General features: G+C 43.2%; 1 protein-coding gene across 1 annotated transcript in view; it reads left to right on the top strand.

Annotated features, from left to right (window-relative positions):
- CSMD2 (CUB and Sushi multiple domains 2) overlaps positions 1–24,378 on the top strand; it is a 563,976-nt gene that overhangs the window by 331,790 nt on the left and 207,808 nt on the right. Inside the window, exons 13-14 of the mRNA XM_065576901.1 lie at positions 9,700–9,882; positions 21,463–21,789. Coding sequence (XP_065432973.1) covers positions 9,700–9,882; positions 21,463–21,789 — 510 coding nt within the window. The remainder of the gene's footprint in view (positions 1–9,699; positions 9,883–21,462; positions 21,790–24,378) is intronic.

Below are 24,378 nucleotides of genomic sequence, written 5' to 3'. Positions count from 1 at the left end.
TAAGATGAGACAGATCTGTATGCACATGCACATAGATTGTAAGGGGAGCTGATAGTGACCCCTATATTTAGATTGCTTAAAGCTTTCAAATTTATAAAATATTTTCCTAATTTTTGAATGCTTGAGTTTGGAATCTAAGGAATGTTATTTGAATGTAATTATTCTGTATGTAATACACACATCAATACATAGTTGAGGGTATGTGCATGAATACAACATAATTAATATAGAGCCTGATTGTTCACTGTCTTCCACCTTGTCGTGCCACTTACACCATTGTAAAGTGAGTATAAAACACTCCCACTCTGCCTTGGGAGCATGAGACACGCATTTTGCGAGGCTGCAAAGGTCTACCCAAGGTGCAATGGGGAATATCACTCCTATACAATAGTGTCACAATGGGAACTGATGGATGCTAAAAGTTTTTATTCAAAATTTGGCCTTTTTTACATTTTTGAATGGGAGTTGAGCGCTCTTGAAAATCTGGCTCATAATGTGAAGATGGGGCTTTGGGGAGGAAGGATGGTCCAGTGGGTAAGTCACTAACCTGGGAGTTCTAGCTTCAATTCTCTACTCTGCCACAGACTTCTTGTGTGATCTTGGGCAAGTCGTGTAGTCTCTTGGGGCCTCTATTTCCCATCAGAAACATGGAATAACAGCTCTGCCCTGTCTCACAGGGGTGTTGTGAGGATGAATACGTTAAAGATTGTGAGGTGATCAGATACAACAGTTATGGGGGCTAGATAAATACCTGAGAGAGCTATCCATGCATACATCCATATGTACACAGTGCAAATGGCCACCTGCCCCAAGAGATGATCAATTTTTCTCCTCCCCTCTGACGGTTCCCATGTACGAATCACACAAATGCATTACTCCTGTATTCAGGGGTCCGGATTATAACAGTCGCTCTGGTGGCTGCTATTAACAGGCTTTCGCTGTACAGAGACAGACACCCAGACACAGATCTGTTTTGCATCTCAGAGTCTTTGTTGTGTAAGGAGCTGCCACAGAAACCCAGGGGTCCAAGGGCATCTTCTTGACTACTTGTTTCTTTGAATTCCACACCAGATCTGCTAGCACAAGCCACCTCTAGTAGGAAGCCGTGCATAGCTTAGTGGTTTGAGCATTGGCCTGCTAAACCCAGGGTTGTGAGTTCAATCTTTGAGGGGTCCATATAGGGATCTGGGGCAAAAATCTGTCTTGGGATTGGGCCTGCTTTGAGCAAGGGGTTAGACTAGATGACCTCCTGAGGTCCCTTCCAACCCTGAGATTCTATCATATTGTGTGTTTCTTTTCCTGAACGCTCTCCATTGATTAGATGTGCATATTTGTTTTTTATTTGGTCTTACATTATAGGAAAGCCCCCCAGTCTCCCTGGCACTGAAGTCTGTTTACTTCTTCCCACTCCCCGTTTCCATTTAACAGATTGACTCTTGTCATAAAGCAGGAGGGCTGGAGATCGCTGAACCAACACACATTCAGGCTTTTAGCTTTAGTCAGTGCCACTGACCTGAGCTGCATTCGGAGTCACCTGGTTCCTCTTTACCTTTAAAGACGAGCATAAAAGCTGGAATGATTTGACATTATGCCATGAGGGATTTTAATGAGTGACAGCCTGCTGGATACAGGTTTTATTTTTGCCCGGGAGCTCTGGCCTAGACAGTGGATATGAGAGGAGATATAAGGGCAGGGGAGTTTTCTTTTTTTGTTTTGTTTCTTCCTGTGACATTTTATTCCCACTTCTGGAACCAACAAAAGAAAATAGGCTTCTTGCATCTTGCGCATCCTGGATCGTGCTGCAGTTCTCTCCAGAAGGTAGCTTCTTCCAGTCTTAACTACTTGCGCAGTCGCATCGCTGTATAAGAGGTTAGACAGGTGAGACAATTAACTATTTTGCACCATGTTTAAGCACTCTTTTAAAGGTCTAATTCCCACTACCCATTGAAGTTAATGGAAAGGCTCCATGGGGGCCTGAGATTGGGCTCTAAGAAAACAGTGACCTAAATTTTAGGTGCCTCCATTTTTGATAGCAAAACTGGAGATACCGTAGAGGGTGTATACTGGCCACCCATGCTCAGAAAATCAGGTCCCTTTTCAATGTCTCAGGTTGGGCCCCTGGATGCTGAAATACCCGCAGTCATTAGTAGTTTTGAAAATCCAGGCTTCCTTCTACCACATTATGTGCCAATATGGAAATTCCCCACCACCACCCATCACCAAGCTACATATGGCCTAGATAGAGCTGGTTGAAAAATTTTCAGTGGAACAGTTTTTTGTTAGAAAACGCTGTTTCAGCCCAATTGAAATGTTTTGCACTATGGTGTGAATTTCAATGAAATTTGCAAAAAAAAGTTTTGAAATGGTTCATTTTGACTTTTGCATTTTGTTTAGATAAAGTTGAAATGTTTTGTTTAGATTTTCTCATTTCATTTTGTTCAGACTTTTACCTTATATTATCTTATATATTTTTATTTCTCAAAAGTATGAAAATGAAAAGGGTGACGTGTATTTTGTAGTAGTTACTAATTCTAAGAGTGTTAGTAACAACACTTCTACAAGTAGCAATTAGTTACAAGTTAGAACAGCCATTCCATTTTCCAACCTGCTCTAGGCATGAAGAAGTCTGCTGGTTTGTTTGCCTGATGCTTACAATGAGGAACGCGCCTTGTAGAAGGGAAAGGACGTGTGAGCAATATAATCTTTCATTCCACTCCAGTTCTTAAATCTGCCATCTCCCTCCCTTAAATCTCTCTCCCTCTGTGGAGCCATTTGTGCCCCTGGGGTTCATACCATAAGGCAGAAGGAAAGTCTTTCTGCCCAAGCAAATAGGAATGAGCGAGAAGCTTTCAGAGACCTTCTAATCAGCTTCTTGGGGGGTGTCTGTGAACTTCATTCTTTCCCTTCACTAGCTCAGAAAGAAGATATTCCTTCCTTTCTTTGTATGGCTGCACTTCTCTCTTTTCCCTCTCTCATTCTGAGTATCCCGTGCTCTAATCATGGCCTGATTTTACAAAAGTGATGAGCGCCTGTATTCCCATTGAGTTCTCTGGCACGTGGACTTGCCCAGCAACACTGACAGCAGCCCCCTGGCTGTGTTCGGGTTCCTAGTGCCCTGTGCCTCCCATGCCAGCGCTGAAAATTTGGAGATGGTTACAAAAAAGCAAACAACCTGGGGTGAAATCCTGGCCCTGTTGAAGTCCATTGGCAAAACTCCCATTGACTTCAACAGGGTCAGAATTTCACCCCTGGGGCTTGTACGTCACCTCCCCTGTGCAAACTGACCCTTTTAAAGGGACACAATGTTATTCAGTGGAATATACCCTGAAGTGAGGTGTACATTTCACCGAACAGCCCCAAGGACATTCAAACCACAATAGCAAGGAACATGGCGAGTGGTTTTAGCACATTCACCCAGAGAAGGAAACTGAAAAAGATAACCCAACTGAGATTTTAAAATGGGCATTTTAATTGGATTTCAAAGGCCGGTGTCTCCTACCACAGGTATGCTAGCGAGAGTAAATGGTGTCGTGCAGAGGGGGGAGAATCAGGCCCGAGTTCTCTGCGGCTTCATTACTTAGGTCCCAATGCAGCGAAGTGCTTGATTTCAAGGATGCTTTACTCCTTTGCTGAATAATCCTATGACAAAAGTTAAGCTCGTTCTTAAATGCTCGGCTGGATCTGGCCCTTAATCTTTGAAAATTGCTTTCAGAGATGTCTTGATGAAAGATGTTTATATCAGTGCTGCAGTTAATAGGATTTAATGACTCCTAAGAAGATCATGTTCATATTATGTTAGGATGGTTGAGGTGTGCATGCAAGAGGCTTTCGTGTAAGAGAGTGAGTTGGGAGGAGGGATCAGTAAATGGAGGCATTTGTAGAGAGGTGCCCAACTTTCCGGGTTTGGGGTATAACCTGTCACAACAAAAGGGAGGGAGGGATGGTATTGTGGTTAAAAGCCCAGTGCTGTGAGTCAGGAGGGCTGAGTTTCCACTTGTGAGCCATGAGGCCATCTAAACTCATTCCACTCAAACCCTTTGCTGCTACATCATGGCATCGTGTCTCTCTCTTTCTCTGCATGTCTATCTGTGCATGTACAGACATGCTGCGGAGAGCAGGGATGTGTTTTTATATAGTCTGTGGAATATATATTCATAAGTGTTCATTGTGTGGGGGTGTGCATTTATTTACTATATGTACAGTGGGGGCGGTACCAGTGTTAGATCTAAATCCTGAGCCTCCAAAGAGCTGACCCATTCAATCCCGATGACGGATAAGAAGCAATAATAGATTTGTATTTGAAGTAGCAGTTCCAGAAGATTCAATACAACTCGGGCATCCCAGCATCATATAAGTAGCACATCCAGCTTTTGTAGCCATTAGTTTTGTTCCTAACTGCTGTGTGGGTTATTTATTTATTTTACATTATCTCCTGTTAAGCTATGAATGGGTTCTTCCTCAGTCTCAGACATTTTACATTACCAGTTTTTAAAAGGAAGTAGGTCAACACGGATTGCTTTCTAGGTGCTGTATATTGTCTATCAGCTATTTGTAGACATCGTTTTATCAGCTCACAGACTTTCCTAATGGATGTTTGCAGAATATTTTGAGGAGAGTTTATTGCTAACAAAATTCTTCCCACCTTCAACCTTTGTTTTGTATTATTTCTAATTGCCTGCTATTGACCTCTATTAACAACTTCAGCACTGAATGCGGTGCAGTCTAAAAATGGAAAAATATTTCTGATCGTCTGCATGCATGGGGAAACTGGCAGCTTTGGATGGGTTGTTGGTTGTCAGAGCTGTGTGTGGGCCCATGTGGGAAAGTCCTACAGAACTGAACTAATGGTGGAAATTAATAGAACTTCTATAGACATCTGAGTGTGTTTTGTAGTAGTTACTCTAAGTAGTGTATACTTTGAGAGAATTTGCTCATTTCTTGGGTTTTTTGGAAACTCCGCAAAGCAAGCAGGGAAAGAATTCTCTATTTAGGATGCTTCAAAAAACCTATGGGAAAAGTAAACATTTTCCTTACATTGCATTGGACTTTTCCATACAGGTCAGGCATGATGCTTTGAATGGTGGATTCTGGCCTGTTGCAACAGTTCAATGGACACAGGACTCCTGGTTAAAAGCAAAGATAGAACATGGGACTTCCTACCCAAGGAGACAGGCCTTTACTAGCTGTGCTAAACAAGGCTTTTGCCATGAGCTGGGGAAGTGTTAAGAGCTCTCCTCCTCCGCAGATAATCCAGGTACTAGGAGGTATCTTGATGTCATGCATTTGAGCAGTGCTGATGCTCCATCCAGCAGAGGTCTGCAGTGTGCACACACACCAGTCAGTACGTTTGGTGGTGGTGTGGGTTTTAAATATTGTAGAAGTGGCTGGCGCTAATTGACCAAGAACTTTGTGTATGAATATAAATGCCTTATGACTTTTCCAGCTGAGGTCATTGCCCACATTTCTGTTTGGTTACAATCATATATGCTTTTAAGAAAGGTTATTATAGCTGTAAAACTCTTACAAGTTGAATTTCCTTTTCATAATTTACACTGTTGGTCTCCCACTTTGCTCTGTTTGGAGAATAGCAATCAACTGGTCAATTTCATTGTTGTATCTAGTCTGTTTCACTCTCTGTTTCTCGGCATTTGCAAAGCCTGCAAGGCCATATTTAAATCCAAACAAATTGTTTTCACTGAAAAGCAGAAAAGAAATACACTTCATGAAAACTTTTCTATGAATATTAAATTGTTAGATCATATTTTTGGACCCTATTACCTGACAATGACTTTTTAGTGCATGACATAAAATGCAATAACAGAAACCAGATGCTCTGTCGTGGCTTCTGTTGAAAATATACCTGTATCTAAAGTTGCCTAGAGTCAATATAACAGAAAGAGAAACTTGTTGATATTCAAATCACATCAGAATATTAGATGCATTAATACAAATCTTGGCTTATGTGATTTCCTCTGTAAGGGAAATGTCATAAAAGAAGTTTCCAATTTGGTGTTAGAAATTGAAAACTGGGAGAAAAGACAGTGAGGCTGATCACAGATGATGCAGATAAAAACCAGAGAAAGTGGAAGATGAGATGAATGCAACACAGATTAATAGTGCTGAAGCACCGAAGAAGGCTTTAAAGGAATAAAGTCTCATCACTAATAGCGATAGAGAGGGAAGGAACTCTTTAGAAATGAAGCTGTATGAAAGCAGATAACAGAAAATCGCATACACGATTTTCCCAAAGTCAGAATACAATTAATCTCTTGCTACCTGTACATCTCCACATGAGAAGGTGTCATCTGTCTACTTTAGAACTGCATGGGGGATTTGCTGTTGAAATGGAATACGGTAATGCAGAGAGAGAATGTTGACACAAATTTAGCAGTCCAACTTGCATTTTGTAGGTATCTCCCTCCACTGCGACGAAGACTTAGACCCCTGTCATGCAATGAGCTCTCCAAGGGTGGAACCTTGCAGTGAGGCTCTGCTCATGCCGAACAACTTCCAGGCCTCCTTATTATGACAAGGATTAAATGTTCATATCATGGTAGTGCCCAATCAGGATTGAGTCCCCCATGTGCAGGGTGCTGTACAAACATAGAAAAGAGACAATTCCTGCCCTAAAGGGCCTACTCATACAGTATATGCAAAATGAGAGCTTTAAGAACATAGCGAATGCCACACTAGGTGAGACCAATGGTCCATCCAGCCCTGTATCCGAGAGTGGCCAATACCAGATGAGTGTAAAACACTCATAATTATGCCAACTATGCAGGGGGCTAATTTGTTCCTAAACCCAAGTGTTTGGGGGTTGATTCGTGACCTGAAGAATGAAGGTTGATACCAGTAAAAGTGTCTACACTGGCTGGGATAATGCAGGTGATATTCTTATTATTCATATACCTGTCTTGTTGCAGAGAGTTCCATGATGCACGCAAAATCTATTTCCTTTTATTCTTTTTAAGTGTATTGCCTTTTAAATCATGAGCTGTCCTCTTGTTTTTGTATTATGAGAGGGTAAAAAGGAATGCATGATTGCTTTTCTTTATATTTCAGTCACTATTGAATCATTTGGTAGGAAGGGATGTCGAGGGATACTTTTGCCTCTAACATAAAGTTAAAAAAAAAAGAATAAATAGAGAAGACAGGATGGATTTATGCTGAGGCGCTGGGACTCAAATCTGGGTTTGAATCCCAGCTCTGCAATTTACTTAATTTCTGTGACTTGTGTCAGACTAGATGATCATAAAAACTATGAAGTCAGACTAAGTGTGTTTCATTCCTTATTGGATACACTGGGGCATTTTGGGGTTCTGTGATGCCGTGAGGGAAACAAACACATTGGGGTTGAAAGACTTCAGTGAAATTGAAATCTGGACTCAGCAGGCTGTGGGTCTGGATGTGGTTGTGGGTCAAGATGTGACTATGGAACCTGTTGGACCAGAGCACGCTCAAGTTTTCTTGTGTAAAAACCGGGTGACACATTGGGAGCTGTCTGGAGATCAAAGAATCCAAAGTCGTGATGTGGAATGTAGAAGAGGATCTTTCCAAGATAACCCCATATTTTCCTTTTGTCATCATTAGTTGGGGAGTGGAGAAAGCAGAGAGACAGACCCCATCTCATTGAATACTTTACTAAAGTAGACATGCAGAGCTTCTCTTATACAGTCATTACAAGATGCCTTTCCAGAAGAATTAAAGGGGTGCTATGCATTCGTATCTTCATGAAGGAGTGTCACTAATTGCTTCAGGAGACGGGATTTATTCTCAAATTTCCAGAACTACCATTTGGTTGAACTGTTCCATCTGTGACCTGAGACATTGCTCCTTTATTAGCTCAGATCAGAAAACTGAGTGAAAACGATATAGTTGGGAATGATAAATGGGATGCAGAGCTTTACAACTCCCAGGTCACTGTTTTGAAACAAGCAAGGTCGATCACTCATTGCCCCCTGTTTGTTGGGCTCTGTGAAATGGGCTGCCGGCCTCAGCCCCGTCCGTTGATTGAACTGATGGCCTTCCATATAATAAAACCACCCACACAGTTGGCACTGTTGTTAGTTTCAGGATGGGGCAAAGGATTGAATCTGCTGTGTGTAGGGAGTGTCACAGGGTGACCTATCCCCTTTAAAGGACTTTGGGATCAGCCTCACCTGTGACTATTTTATCTTCCTGATCATAGGACTAGGAGTTCAGCAAGGGAGTTCCCAGTGTCTGAGAGGGACATTGCTCACAGGTGAGGCTAAATTCAGATTCTCTTAAAGGGGCCAGCTCACCCTGTGACACACTGCTATAGGAGTTCCCTGCAGATGCATGAAGTCCAGGTGCATCTGGATGGAAGCTTGTCCTGTTTCAACCAGTGCTCTGTGGATCTAGGATTTCAGTATCCAGGGTAGTGAATCTGTAGCGATAAAGACCCTCAACTTGGGGCCACAGTCTGCTTTACTCATCAGAGCACCTCACCTCATTCCCACAGGGCTAACGTCAGAGTCACGAACGAAACGTTTGTAACTCTGAACAAAACGTGATGGTTGTTCTTTCAAAAGCTTGCAACTGAACGTTGACTTAACACAGCTTTGAAACTTTACTATGCAGAAGAAAAATGCTGCTTTCCCTTTATTTTGTTGTTAGTTTACATTTAACACAGTACCATGCTGTATTTGCTTTTTAGTTTTTGGTTTATTTTTTTTGGTCTCTGCTGCTGCCTGATTGCGTACTTCCGGCTCCAAAGGAGGTGTGCGATTGACCAGTCAGTTCGTAACTCTGGTGTTCATAATTCCGAGTTCTACTGTATTTGATAAGGCCAAGACCCTCAAAGGTATATAGGCAACTAACTCCCATTGCCTGAGTCTTATACTCAGTGTAAGTGTGGCAGAATCTAGCCTTTGAGAAGTAAATGAATATCTTCAGGCTCAATGTGGATTTTAATTTCCAACGAGTACTATAGATGTGTTTATTTACTCCTGAGATAGAACATGAGTTGATGGAGACAGAGAGTTCCTTTACCGAGATCTATAGAACTTTTTTTTCTTTATTAAAGAGGATTTTAAAATCGTTCATTGTATTTCAATGGCCGGGTTCGCAAATCAGTTACCCTCCCTCCCCAAAGGTTTCACAGTAACTGTGTGTCCACTTCTCATGCCACCCGGATTAAATATTCAGCTGCATGGGAAATCAGTATAACAATCAATCTCTCTTTCCCTGTAGTACTTTCGTATTTAGAAAGGCAATTGGAAATAGATCAGTTAGAAGGATGGATGGAAAGAGATTAGCAATTCAGAACAATCAACCAGGAAAACCATCACCGTGCCTGTAAATACAGCTGTTTAAAATAATTACTTGCTTTAGTTGATGTCCCAACACTGATACGTGTACCACTCACCCAGTCAGTGTAACATGCTGCCCCCGTGTAGTGGTGGCTGGGACGTAGCTAGGGGACCATAAGGCTGCTGGTGCATTAGCTAATAGAGGTGGGTCTTTTAATTTGAGCGATGGAGGCTCATGCATTGAGATACAGAGGCTCCAAGTTCAATCCCCCATGCCAGTGACCCACCCAGGGGTGTGACATTATGTAAGGGTAATGCACATGTTATCTGTTGATAGCATGCAAGCAAGAGCATAATACAAACATTACAACAAAGTATCCAGTTGCCAGAACCTTTTTTCCCCCACTTTTGTTTTATTTTCTTTCAGAAATTGACCAGGGGAGTTGCGGCGATCCTGGGATACCAGCCTACGGCAAGAGAGAAGGCTCAACATTTCGCCACGGGGACACTTTGAAGTTTGAATGCCAGCCTGCCTTTGAGTTGAAGGGACAGAAAACAATTACCTGCCAAAAGAGTAGCCAGTGGTCCGCTCAGAAACCAGTCTGTGTTTGTAAGTCAGTGAGGGGGCTGCTTTAAAGTGTTTGCAATGTCCAGTGAAGTAGCTACATACGCAATACATTTGTGCACTGGATTTAGTACCTAGAATGCAGAAAATACTGGAGATAGAGAGATGGAAGCCAAACTGCAAAATATGGATCAAGATTTCAACTCCCCCAATGTTTGAGAGTGTTTGAATCTGAGAATTTGGTTCTGTCCATTACAGGGGAAAGGGACAGCCTCAAAATTTGGATCTGGCTTCAGATTCCAATCTCTCCTCCCGACATTTATTTTTTAATGGTATTTGGTTTCAGGATTTGGGTTCAGGTTCATCTCTGAGAGAAAGTGGAATGTTCCATGCTGGTAAAAACCCATTAAATTAGATTCAATTTTTGGCCATTTAATTCTGCTTTGTAACCTGACAGCTCTCACGTCTCCTACCTCCATATCTCATAAATTTCTTGTCTTAAATCTCAGCAGAAATAGGGTTTGATGCTCCCAGTAGTGACTTAGGGGGGAGATTTTCAGAGGCATAAGCGGGAGTTAGGCACCCAATTCTTTCTGGCTTTCAGTAGTCCTGACTGCCCTTGGAAAATCTCCCCTTTAACTGATAGTGTTAAGCACAATAAAATTATAAATTATTGGAATCGTCACCCAAAAGGAAACTGTTAACAAGGCTAACAAAAGTATTTACTTTATTTTGTTCTCCAGCTGAGGGTGAGTGAACTCATTGTGTCTAATATTTTACCCACTTGAGCACTCTAGGATCTGAATGTTCAGCTTTGAGGAGAAGAGAAGGGAAAGTGAGTGAAACAACAGGATGATCAAATGGAGCTGAGAGAGAATAACAGATATAGAGGAAGGGCGAGTGTGTGGAAGAGTGTGCCGAGAGGAGACAGCAGAAATGTTCCTAAAATGATACACTGTGTGTATATTTATTATAATACAATAAATGCACACATGCATCCCGTCCAAGGTACTCACTTGTAGTTTACATAGATTTCTTCTGTACCAAAGACATTGCAAAGCCTAGAGAAACAAATATATTATTTGAAAATTGAATTACCCTTGCTACAAGGGGCAATGCATAGAGGCAACTGTGGAAGAACAACAGTTGCAAATAAGTAAACTTGCTTTTAAATTATAGGGTAAATGTTTCACATGCTTTGAACAAGTTTTGCAAAACCTCTAAGCCGCTTGCACAATTTGTGAAAGCCCTTGGCGTCCACAAGGTTTGCCCATTGCTAAATGTCATGCACTTTTGCACTGCTTGGCTTTGTCCAAAAGCAAACACACCCTGAGACGTTGGAGGAAAATAGTCCCCCTTGTATTTTCCTCCTGATCAAAATGGGAAGTGCTAGAATTCTCACGAGACAGCCCTTTTTTTTGTGACACTCCAACCCAGTTTTTTTCTACCCCAAACTATCCAATTTTGGGGATTTTTAACAAAACCTTCAGCTGTTTCTGAGATTCCCCCGGACTGACAATTGATAGATGCCTGTTATTCACGTCTGGGGTACCTGGAGTGTCACAGCTCCATCAAAATGTTAGCACGGTTGAAATTTCCCCATCTTCAGTCCAATAAAGGTGTGGAATTTTCACTTACTCTGTCCATAGATACAGAATTGGGGGATGGGCATCATACCAAAGCCCATATTGCTCGGGGCAGGGGAAGAGAAACATGATCACTAAAGAGCCATGAATCCACCAGTTAAAATCATGCAGCACCTTCCACCACCTTTGGTCCAGCTGTGGATATTTACTAACCAAAAAGGCAAAATGTATAGATAGCGCAAAGAAGTTTTGCCTGTCCGCCTCCTGCCGCTCTTGTGTTTGGTTACTTTAGACACCATCACATGAATGCGTGTCAGCAGAGATGACACAATAGAATGGCACAAGAACGTAACTCAGCATGAAATCTGTATCTGTACCTGTACTGGGCATCAGGTGGACAAACAAGGTAACCTGATTCATATGCTGCTAGTTGGAATATGCAAACAATTTAGTGCCTCCAATTCTAGCTGCAAACGCATGACAAATGCAGAAGAAGATTAAAGCAGCATCTGCTGGCCTGAGCAAATGATTTATGTCCATGATGTATGGAACTCAGAGTACTCATGGCCTGAGCTTCCAGTGATGTGGCCACATAAAATCATCATGTACCTGCCTTATTGCAAGGGATTCCTGAATCCACCATTGTCTATGTCTTCACGATAAAAGACCTTCCATCTTTATCCTTGTGGTTGTCGTCATACCCCTTAACCTTTCATGCTATGTACGTCGGGCCCTTGGGCATCTTCAGGAGACTGTCCCATGCATGCACTGTACTGCCCTCTTAGGGACAGAGTATGTCTGGCCTTGAGTGCACATAGGTTCCCTCTGACTGGCTGATCTAGTGGAAATGGTTCCTTTCGCTCACTGCGTTTCTGTAGCTGAAAGGGGTGAGTGCAGTTATCCATCCACATGTTTGCTGTTAGCTGATGATGACCGTCTCTGTTGCACTCAGCCACGATCATTACTAGATGTGGAAGACCTCTCTCCCCACTTCGCAGCGTCTCTTAGACCTCAAACCAGCTTCATGGTTGCAGTTATTCACCCTGACGTGCGTTTTGAAAGCTACCATTTGTAACATCATTCCAGGGTCGGTATCGTTTTCACAAGCAGGGGTGATCCAGCTTTCATAGCACAATAGAACCAAGATCATCACTTCGGTATCAAGTTGTGGTTGTCCATCAGGAACTTAAAGCTATTGAAAACAGGGTGAGGAAGTGTCTAAGGGAGAAAATTAGTTCCTCAGACATGCAGTTGTGTTAATTAATCTTAGTAGGTGCCGCATCTGGATGCATTGGTGGGATCTGATATGAATATGAGGCAATAATCAAACTGTAGTTACCTGTGAATGAATAGAAAAGCAGGTTTAAGAATGGGGAAATAGTCCCATGGTAACAGAACTTTCATAGGGAGCAGACTGGTTGTTCATATACCACAGTGATGACCCTGGTATAATGTATGGCCAGATTGACTGGAATGCCCCATTCCATTGCACTAAGTGTAACTTTCAATCACGTGTCCGTATTGCAACTTAAACGCACACATCTGTGTTATGAAAAATAAGGTGTTTTGTAATTCTTACCTGGATTTTAGATGGGCTATTGCAACCCTAGGCCCTGATTCAAAACAGATTCCATGATCAGGCTTTGCATTTAAAGTATAGATTTTACAACGTGCGAATTACAGAGCTAAAGAAAAGGGAAAGACTAGCATCCCTGGCTAGCGCCAGCTCGTGTCTAAGATATTCTGACAACTTCCCCTGCACAGTTCTATTCCGTCCCCCAAATCTCTTTGCTCTTCTAGTCTTGGGTTCCTCACGCTGTCCTGTTAAAGCACTCAAACCCTGACCAGCCATGCCCGATGGTCCAATCCTGTGCTATGAGCAAGTGAGACAATTGCGCCAAATGTGTGATCATTTTACGTTGTGGATAATTATGGAATAAGCTGTAACTGCCAGGTGATACCTTTTGATACCAAATCCCGGTGAATATGGGTGATGGTTTTGCCTTCCACTCCCCCTCCTCCATGACTTGTGCTGGTGAGTGTCTCAGGAGAATTATTTCTGAAATGGAATCATTTCCTGGCACGTTAGTTCAGTGTCTTCACGCTCATGGAGCTGTAGTTTGCTGGACCCGTCAAGCACTGTAAAGGTAAAGTGTGTGTGCGTGTGTGTGTGTGTACATATACATGTGCATGTAGCTGTAAATGATTATGATCATGGATGCGTGAAGAGGACATGGGGGCAAATTTTATGGTTTTACATTGAAGTTCTGCTACAATTGCCCTCAGGGCCGGTGCTACCAGTAAGGCAAACTAGGCGGTTGCCTAGGGCGCCAAGATTTGGGGGCGCCAAAAAGCGTGCCCCCAATTTTTTTTTACAGCGTTCCTGGGCTGGGCTGCCAGCGGCGTGCTGACACATGTGGCTCAGACTCCCTCTCCCAGCGCAGCGGCCGCTCCACTTCTCCCGCCTTGCAGGCTTGTGGCGCCAATCAGCTGTTTGGCACCACAAGCCTGGGAGGGGAGGAGAATTAGAGCGGGGGCGGCGTGCTCGGGGAGGAGGTGGAGCAGAGGTGAGCTGGGGTGGGGAGCTGCTGCACGGCTCCTGGGGAGGGGGGAGCTGCCGGGGGGGGACGCCTCAGGGCAGGGGGGAAGCTGCCGCAGGGCTGGGGGGGGCGCAAGGTGGAAGTTTCACCTAGGGCGTGAAACTTCCTTGCACCGGCCCTGATTGCCCTATAGGTTATGTGTGGAACCTAATGAAGAGTGGTGTTTTTGTTGGAGGATCCATATTTTTGGGCCTGTTTGAGATATTGTGGGGTGAGCCAGAAAGCTTGGGTCCGTGTCCTGATACAAACTTCTACAAAGTTTCCAGGTGATTCTAATCTGGGGTTTTAGTTCAGGCTCATCCCTGGTTTCCGGTGGTTTTTGCTTTATTATTATTAGTTATTTTATTTTTTTAAATTAATTAGTATTGTGGTAGCACTTAGAGCCTCTGTCATGGACCAAGGCTGCATTGTGCTAGGCACTGTACAAACCCAGAACACAGGGCAGCTCCTAGCCCCAGAGAGTTTAGCAAGTGAAATTATAGTCGCTCTCCACCCCCCCCCCCCCCCCCCAGCTGTGGTGCACTCCCCCAGTTCCTTTCGTTTCTGGTTTAAAAGAATCCAGTACACGCCAGTGGGAACTTTTTCTTTTTAATGGTGAAAGTTTCTGCTATCTCTAGTTGTGATGTGCTGGTTTTTAGCACAACTTCACATGGTTGTGTTATGGGTCTGGGTGGTTGTGATGTGGCATGGTGCTTTGCGCTGTGACTGTGTGTGTGTGTGTGTGTGTGTGTGTGTGTGTGTGTGTGTCAAACTGCAAACTTGCATGTTCCCGTGCCCTGGAGCTGACTGGAAAGGAGATTCGGGGTCGACATACTGTATGGTTAGAAATGCTTTTTTCCACCCAACCTTAGTTTCCTATTCACCAATTGAAACCGCCCTCCAGTCTGTAGCTGATTGCTTTGACATATATGACCTGTAAAATGGGCACTTACCTGATACTGGAGCCTATTCAGTAGATGTTTTAGAACTGGCGATTTGTGCCCACAACCTGTTATGAACTAGCATGGAGTGACTCAGCAGCGCCTGTTGCTAGTTGTGGTGATTCTGAATTTGTCCCACAAAAGCACCAGCCATTGTGTGTGCAGTTAGCAGCTTGGCTCCGAGCTCCTCGCCTGAACTCCCATTCAGTTATACAGCACTAAAGTTTTCTTTTTGTTCTTCGTGAATCCTTCCAGCCCATCTGTGCACCTGATGTTTTATGCCTCACATATAATTTTTCTTCCCTTTAGCGGTAATTACTCTTCCTGTTAATCTCATATTGGCTTTTTATACCTGCTGAATAATCCTAACTCCCCACTGCAAATGGTGTGTTTTCTAATTTAAAACTGAGTGGCTAACCTTTTGCATTCACTTCCTGATACATACATATAGGATTACGAGCCGGTAATACAAACTGTGATAGACGTTTTCCCAGCACCGTACTGAACAGCACCATGTAATTTTGTATAACTTGACAAATTCTCAATTTTAGCTCTAAATTAACCTGTCAATTGGTTATTCTTTCTTTCTTTCTTTCTTTCTTTCTTTCTCTCACTGCCCATGATTCATGGCAGCAAATGGAACCACCCTAACAAAAAACAATTTGCGAGTTTTCAATAAGTGGCAATAAGAGGGAAAAAAAATCTTCTCTGTATTTATTTATTTTAAATTATGGAAATTTATTTTGAGACCGGGGAACCCAGACAGCCAGATTCCAGAAGGCAATAATAATCTGTTGAATTTGGTTGCGCTAAGCTTTGTCAAAAGCAGAGTAGGTCTGGCAGAGGTAGGAAATGCAGTTCTATTCTAAGTACAGAGAGGCCATTTTTGTGTGTGCAAATTTTCAGAATTTCAACAAAGCTTTTTTTCACCCAACATTTAAAATTTGTTTCACAGAAAACATTTACGATCTCCCCCCCCCCGAGTTACAGAGTTGTTCATTTAAAACATATAAATTAAAATATTACTATTTTTTAAAAGTTATCCATGTCTGACCCGCTCTAGTTCTAATAAAGAAAAGGTAAATAGCTGCCTGTTTAGTTATTTGAGAAGAAAGGCAGTTTCCCTAACTTGTGCTTATGCAAATCCAGCCAATACCCAGCCTGGAAAGAAATAGTTGGATAAAATAAATAACCTGAACTTTTCTCCTAAATGAAAAATAAAAAAATTGACCTGAATCTTAGCAAAGGGAGGAAATGTTCAGACTGGGGTTGGGGCCAAACTGTAAAATTGGCTCTGGATTCCAGTTTTCTAAAAGTCTGTGTGTGTTTGGCTCTGGGCTTTTGGCTTTAGTCCAGCTGTAGGTCAGATAAGTGCCAGGGGGTAGTTAGTAGATGGTATTTTGTGCATCTGAGAATTTATACAGTCCAACTTGGACTCTAAGGCCTTGTCTACACACCGATTTTGTACCAGTCTGGCTGTTTTGGGGAGGGATGTGATGTTGAAATAGTTAGGCGAGTACAACGTTAAGTGTGGATGTCGTTATACTAATATTAAAGAGCTCAGGTTGGAATAGCTTATTCCCCTTACCGTACGGGAATAAGCTATCGTGGTATAAACACTTTTATGCCAGCATATTTCCACATTAGGGTAACTGTTATGCTCTAACTATTCCAGTACAGTTAATGCAGTACAACATTTGTGAGTAGACTAGAAGGCCTAAGAGCAAAATTGAGAGGTAGTGTGTAATTAGACTCCGTAAGGGTACATTAAATTCCCTAGACCTATTTACTCCCACTTGCTGATGTGCAGTCTATGAGAGAGGCCAGCGCCAGCTTCTAAAGAGGATGGTGCAGAAAACCATGCAAAGGGCAGCTACAGACGGGGGCTAGTTTCTTCCTGTCCCTGCCACTCATTAGTGGCTGGCTTATGCTGTGAAGCAGAGGGACTCACATCCCTTCTAAAACTCTTGGTAAATTTCAGATAATTATTCAAAGTGTATGGGGTTGTTCAAATCTCCAGAAGTTGGATCTCTGTAGGCACTGGGGGTTTTCTCATTTTAACAGCCATGGAATAGTGTGTTTCCTTTCTCCAATGGGAATTGTTCCAATTCACTCCTTGTAATGTTTCCTCTTGAACTTCTTCTTTTTCCTCTGTGCAGTGCTGATTGAATATGGCGTGTATAGTGTGTGTTGCATCTGTAGGCTGCTCCACCCCTCTGTTACTAAGGGATGAGACTATTCTTCTAGGTTATACCTGTTGTGGATGTTAGTTGCTCATCTGTTTGTAGACTCAGTTTGTTTAGTGGCTTTGGGGTGAGTAATAGGACATTTGTCATTTGTTGCTTTGGGGCTGGTTTACCTGGTGCCTTTTTTGCCTTGTGTGCTCAGGAAAGGTGCTGGAATGAGATCCCTCGATCTGCTTTGATCCACCAAACAAATAAAGGATGGGTGCTGGCAGGGCAAGCTCTCCTGCCAGCGTGTCTCCTCTGTGACTGTTATGGGCCATCAAGATGACTTCTGGCTTCATGCCATCAACAGCGTCGGCCATGAGTGAGACTAGTTATTGCTGAGTGATGACGTGAGTGTGTGCGTGCGCGCGCGATATGAACATATGTCCACAAAGACCCATTAATAACTTTTGGTTACTGTTGGCCAGAGTCAGGTTCAAAGAGGTTAATTATTGGTGAAATGCTCTGAATCCTCTGACGGCTCCCCTGAGCCCTTTGGACCATTGTTTCTTGGATTATTCTGATCTCTATGTACATGTGGGATTTGCAGCTCTTATTAACAACCTTCTTTCACAGATGCAGCCATGTCAGAGCGTCCTGTTCTTAAAATGAAGTTGCCATTCTGCATCCAAAGTCTTTATTCTGCATTATGGCCCCAATTCATCAAAGCACTTCAGCACTGAGATTTAGGCACGTGCTTAAGTGCCATGGTGACTAGGGATGAATTTATCCATGTGTTTAAGTACTTTGCTGAATTGGGGTTTATTGTCCTATGATTCACTCCCCATCCATTTCTTATTGTGTTGTGATGTTTCCGTTTCCCCCGTCTATGACTCGAGAGGATGTACCTGCTCTGTTGCTGACTGGTGGGCCAGTCCCTTCTGATAGAGCTTTAACTAGAAGGGTGCTTGTTTTGTGTTTGAGTGTGGGTGTATGGTGTCCATCCAGCAGGGAAGTCGCAGGGCATCCAATACCACCCCACTTCCTTCAGTTGTTGTATCTCTCTTAGCATCTATATGGAGTTGGCTTTGGTATGCACAGGTCAAGCGGGAACCATGCTTCTTGTTTCTGTAGGGGATATCTTTAGTTTGGGACAGAACTTCAAGTGGCCTTCAAAGACTGTCCAGGTCTGTCTTTGCCCAGCAGTGGAATTTTGTGGACCCATAATAACATTTTCGGGGCTTGGACAGTTTTTTCAAATACTTGTTTAATGTTTCCAGACTGGCAACAGACTTGGCTTGGAAGCTCTTAAGCCCAACAGAGACTGTGCTGGGTTGCTCTTGGTCATAATGAGCTCCTGGATTCTTGACTCTCAGTTTAACTAGAAAACCTGCAAGTATGGTGTTCCGATAATGGATCCTGCCTGTTAGGATAGCTTGAATCAAAGCCTCCATTACTATGTTGTATTATCGTTAGCCTTGGTGCTGAACATTCTGATTGTCAGAGGTGCTGACCAACTACCGGCTGGCTGCTCAACGCTTTTGAGTCAGGTCTCCAGTGCCTTCAGATCCATTTCCAGGGCTGAATTCTGCTCTTGTTTACACTGGTCTGGAGTAACGATTCTGGCCGATTTATCGTGGTGCATCTGAGCCTCCCTGGCCTGAGGAACTTTCCTTATTCCTGATGGTGCTGCTTATTTGCTGCGTGTGTCTCTCTCTGTGTACCTGGGTCGGGTGGGATCTTTACTAGTGGTTTATCTGATTTTTACCTTTGCACCTTTTCTCCTCTCCCCCAGAGAAAAGGAAATGCCCAGGGCGTCACATGCCTGTCTTTAATCTGGACCACGGAGTGGTTTTCTCGTGTCTCTTGCATTTATTTGCCTGTCCTAATTTTATGGTGTATTTTAACCTAATATTGTATCTTTGCTGTTGTTGTAGCTTGAGGTGATTATTTTTCTTTGCATTGGTTTCTTTACTATGCAGAGTGCCAGAGGCAGGGGGCTGCAATCTCTTGAGATTCTTCTTGTTCTCATTATTTAACATTTATATTGCAGTACCTCAATGCTTTGCTAAGTAAAGGGACACTCTGTTTGCATGTCTATTAATATACACGGCCATATCCTCACTTGAGGCAAACCTGTGTCTCAGACAGTGTATCGTTGTTTTATCCCAGGAGCAGATCAGGAAGAAGATTGTGACTCTCAGTCACAGTCTGAATCCCATTTTTTCCCCCACTGCTCCAGGGCTAATGTATCCTATGTCAGTCCAATACCTGGCACAGCACAGGTCTTCCGGCATGCCCAGCCCACCACCTCCCACTCCTACCAAGCTCTGCATGGGCTGTTCCCGCCCCCCGCACTACTACCTACAATGGAGGTAGCCCGTGCAAGTGGGCCATAATCTAGCCCCTGGTGTAACTCAGTATTGCTCCATTTACCTCCATTTACTTCTGCTGCTGGTTGCATGGATCAGCAGAGCACAATGTTCCAGGTCCAACATTATTATTAATTAATTATTGGTATTACTGTAGCACCTTGGAGCCCTAGTCATGGACCAGGACCCTGTTGTGCTAAGTGTGTGTACAAACCCAAAACAAAAAGATGGTCTTATTTGGATGTATAGCACCACGTGGGAGTCACTTATCTCAAACTTCCACAGTAGTGAGTAGGCGTGGGTTGTTGTTTTTTTTTTAATAGACAGATATTCCCAGACACCTTATAATAGGGTTTAGTTGTCAAAAAGACTTGACAGCATTCCTTTTAATAAAGATTCCTACATACACCAAATCCTTGGTAGATGCTGCCGCCTGTTTCTTTTCTCTTTAATCTAGCTGCCTATTCTCTTTGTTATCAGGAGCAGGAAATGGCTTGTAGCTCTTAGCCTCAGTAATGCCCGGTAATGTGCATTTTATTTGATTTAAGACCATTAGGTATTAAAGATAAAGGAAGCTCATACTAGGGGGAGGGCAAACGTCAGACCAAATAATTGTATAAATGCCAAGCCAAAGCCATCCTCTGAGTTACAGCCTCGTGCCAGGAATTAGCATGAAAAGCGTATTAAATGATAGCTTTTAATAAATGTATATCAGGCGATGTGGTGGGGGCGGGGAAAGGAGCAAGCAAGATGTATATAAAGCATAACCATCATCCGGTAGGTATCAATTAGATAGTAGCATTGCAGTTCAGAACTAATGGACCCTGTCAGCTAAAATACAGCCTATATTGAAAACAGTCACCCCCTAGAGGGCTGAGGATTTTTCATTTGCACTGGTTACCCCTCCACGCTCCACACAATTAATTATGTTCACAGGGGCAGGAGTCCAGTGCGATTCTTCTTGACATCGTTAGTCTGGTGAAAGTCAGTGATTTATTCCTAATGGAAAGGGTTCTGTCCAGTGCACTCAGCACTCTAGAGCTTGGCCAATCATATGTTGCCATGTCTGTTTGCACCAAGCAGTGTGAGTATGCACAGCATTTTTTAGAGAAAATCCAGTCACTGGGCCTATTCCCTGGGAAGTGATTGACCCCCGTGCAAAGTGGCTCTCAAATCACAGCGGCACTGTTTTATACCCACATTGTTTTGGTGCAAATGACTGCAAAAGTGGCAGGCCAATGGTGAATCGAGCCCCCACAGCTCCTTCCCCCAAGGAGCTTGCAATTTGTAGCCCTGTCCTGCAAGAACTTAACATATGGGAATGCTATGCATAAGAAGAATCCTGTTGAGTTCAGGGAGGCTGCTTATGTGCACCGAGCTATGTGGATTTGTAGCATTGGGACTTAGGTTAGAACTGCATTTAGCAAATGATCATGTAAACCAAATAGCACCCTGAAGCTTTAAAATGCTCCCTGTCCTGCTGAAAGGGGATGGTTGAGGGTTTTTTTTTTTAACAGCTAAGTGTTATTCAATGGAATTCACCCTGCAAGGTGCAAACTCTCCTGCAGGGTGAATTCCATTAAGTAACATTGAGTTCTTGAAAGAGAAAGAAAGAAATCCACATGCTACTTCCTGCAGGGTAGGGGGGGCATGAAATCCATTGCAGGCATGGTGGGACTTTAAAGCTTCAGGGTTACACATAGCATAAAAAAGGGGACAATGCAATCCCTGGCTGGAAAATTATTGACCATTCAGAACCAAGGACCAGAGAATATTTTTTGGATTGAAGATATTTCTTACTCCCCTTTATAAATAAATCACTGATGCCCAGCAGTGAATGGAGCACTGATCCCTTCCCATCCTAAATTCTTTGAGAAGCAAAAAGGTTGTGAATTTGCATGGGGGTGGGGGTGGGGGATTAACAAGTCAGGGTTATAGGAACTGTGTGCTGCATGATTGATGGCGATTTCTCATTGCAGTTTCCTGCTTTTTCAACTTCACCACCCCGTCTGGGATTGTCCTGTCACCAAATTATCCTGAAGAATACGGGAGCAGCTTGCACTGTGTTTGGTTAATTATAGCTAAGCCTGAGAGCCGGATCCACTTGGCTTTCAATGATTTTGATGTGGAGCCTCAGTTTGATTTCCTAGCCGTGAAAGATGGAGGGACCCCTGAGTCTCCGGTATTGGGGACCTTCTCAGGGAGCCAAATCCCTTCGTCTCTGACCAGCAGCGGCCACGTAGCCAGGCTTGAGTTCCAGACCGACCACTCCATGGAGAAGAGGGGCTTCAACATCACATTCACCAGTAAGTGCAGAATCCTTCCTTTCTGCTAGTACCTGGAGGACAGGCGTCTTGCCAAGTGGAATTATCATGTTGGGCCAGATTCCGATCGAACGGAAACCAGAGTAAGTCCAGAGTAACTCTGATATCAGTGGTGTTACTCTGGATTGACAGATGGTGCGGTATTGGTCAGAATGTCAGCCTTTGGGTCTAAGGCACAGAACTCAGAGACAGGAGTCACAGGTTCTGGTTCCTGGCTCTGGAAATGTGTGTGGTCTAGTGTTGAGAGCCGTGAACGAGGAATCTGTCTTTCTAAGGTTCTTACCTGGCCTGCATCACTGCAGCATATGAGCACCTCACAGTCTTTCATGCATTTATCTTCATAACCCTCCCTGTGAGATAGGACAGTGCTAGTATCCCTGCTCACAGATGGGAAACTGAGGCAAAGAGAAGTTAAATGACTTGCCTAAGGTCACGTGGGAAGTCTATGGTGGAGCAGGAGATCGAACCTGGATCTCCAAAGTCCTAGGCTGGCGCCATAACTACAGGGTGGGTAATTTTCCCAGCTTGGAAAGAAAGCAGGGTCTAGGGTGAGAGCAGAGGATTGGGAGTCAGGATCTCACGTGCCTCAGTTTCCGCATCTGTAACATATGAATGCTTATCTGACAGAGGTTTGGGTGATTTAAAAAAAACAACAACATGAAGTGCTTTGAGATCTTTTGATGGAAGGTGCCATATAAATGTTCAGTACTATCATTATTCACTTGTACTGGGAGGCATGCAGAGCCGTGAGGACAGTGTGAGAGACGCTATATACAATGAAGGAATGAAACAGACAGGGTTATGTATGGCTTCACATAAATTCAGGCCTTCCGCGTTCAAGTGAATGCAAACTACCATAACAATTTACATTCATGTTACCCTGTAATGTTCTAAAGAACGTTATTAAACCTACTCAGCAGAAATGATAAATGATTCAAGTTATAACAGCAGCAAGTGGCACTGCTAAATTAATAGTCTTTCCTGCTGATGACTGCAAATCAGCCATTTAAAAAAAAATGTAGGTCTTGAGAAATCATTTGCCACATCAGATCAGGCTATTGGCTCTTCGGGTAAGGTGGTCTGCTTTGGGCAATGACTAATCCTTGGTGCTTTCAGAAGAAAGGGTGGACCGGCCCCTCTGCCAGTGCTGCTTTGCATTGCGGTAAATGATGACCTGAGGGCAAGGCCCGCAGCATTCCGTCCTCAAGCACAAGTCTCTTATGCCATGAACTCCTGAGGAAGGGAATGTCACATGCTGGGTGCTCCCTGTATGAAGAGGTGTTTAGGCCAAATTATCTGCTGCTGTAAATGAAGCCTATCAACTCTAATTCTTCTTGCCCATTTATACCAGCAAAGAATTTGTCCCTTTCTTTTCATCTTTTCTAAATCTGTCAACCATTAACATTCTTGACACTGGTTGACAGGATAAAAAAGTAGGGATGGAGCCCAAGTTTCTAAGTTTCACAGTCCAGTAGATACCACTGTTATCAAGAAGAACGAGGAGTACTTGTGGCACCTTAGAGACTAAGGTACTCCTCCTTTTTGCTGATACAGACTAACACGGCTACCACTCTGAAACTGTTAGCAAGGGTGTCCTTGTTATTTATGTTCCATTAGCACCTAAGCACACCAGTCGTGAACCAGCACCCCTATTGTGATAGGCACTGTATAAACATGTAACAAACAGCTAGTCCCCATTCCAAAGAGCTTACAACCTAAGGATAAGATAAGGGACAACAGATGCATACAATAGACAGTCGGGGAGCACAAGGAAATGGAGACTGTGATATTCAACCTAAATGTTCCCGCTTTCTTAACTGAAAGTGGTCTTCACAGATTGTAGTAGTGCTGTGCCGATAAGACTGCTCCAGACATAGTCCAGAACTCGTCTCAGTCATTACACTTGTAAGAGCATAGGTGTGCAATTGATCTGGGTACTGCTGCCTTTCATACGGTGCTAACCCCAGAAGAACATCACAAACTTTGTTCAGGTATGGTACACATAATTATCAACTTAATGAAACATTGAGACCAAGTTCTTGCTTTCTGATTGATGGCCTTGGTTTTTAACTGCTGGTAAAGGCCAGTGCTGACAACTACCCTGTATCTATGGGTACATGCAACTCCACTTTCAATTTTAAAAAAAGAAGAACAGGAGTACTTGTGGCACCTTAGAGACTAACAAATTTATTAGAGCATAAGCTTTCGTGGACTACAGCTCTAATAAATTTGTTAGTCTCTAAGGTGCCACAAGTACTCCTGTTCTTCTTTTTGCGGATACAGACTAACACGGCTGCTACTCTGAAAACTTTCAATTTTGCAACACATAAAAAGGTAATTACTTTGTTTCCTTTGTTTTATAATAGCAGTAATGACTGAGGTCAGATATTTCATGGCAGGCCATGGTTAAAGTGCTCTTCATGTTAGCCTCAGGTCCTCAAACCTTTCATATTCTGTCAGTTTATTGCCCCTCTGTGCACACATGTCCCTTCTTGGCTGTTTGTTGTGTAGCATTTCCGGAGCTTCAGGGAAATTCTCTCAAGCAATGTTTTTGTGCAGTTTCAAATCTTT

This window comes from Chrysemys picta, chromosome 23 (assembly GCF_011386835.1).
Source record: "Chrysemys picta bellii isolate R12L10 chromosome 23, ASM1138683v2, whole genome shotgun sequence".
NCBI classification, from domain to species: Eukaryota; Metazoa; Chordata; order Testudines; family Emydidae; genus Chrysemys; species Chrysemys picta.
Note: the sequence above shows the minus strand (reverse complement) of the source record. Positions and strands in the feature narration are given on the sequence as shown.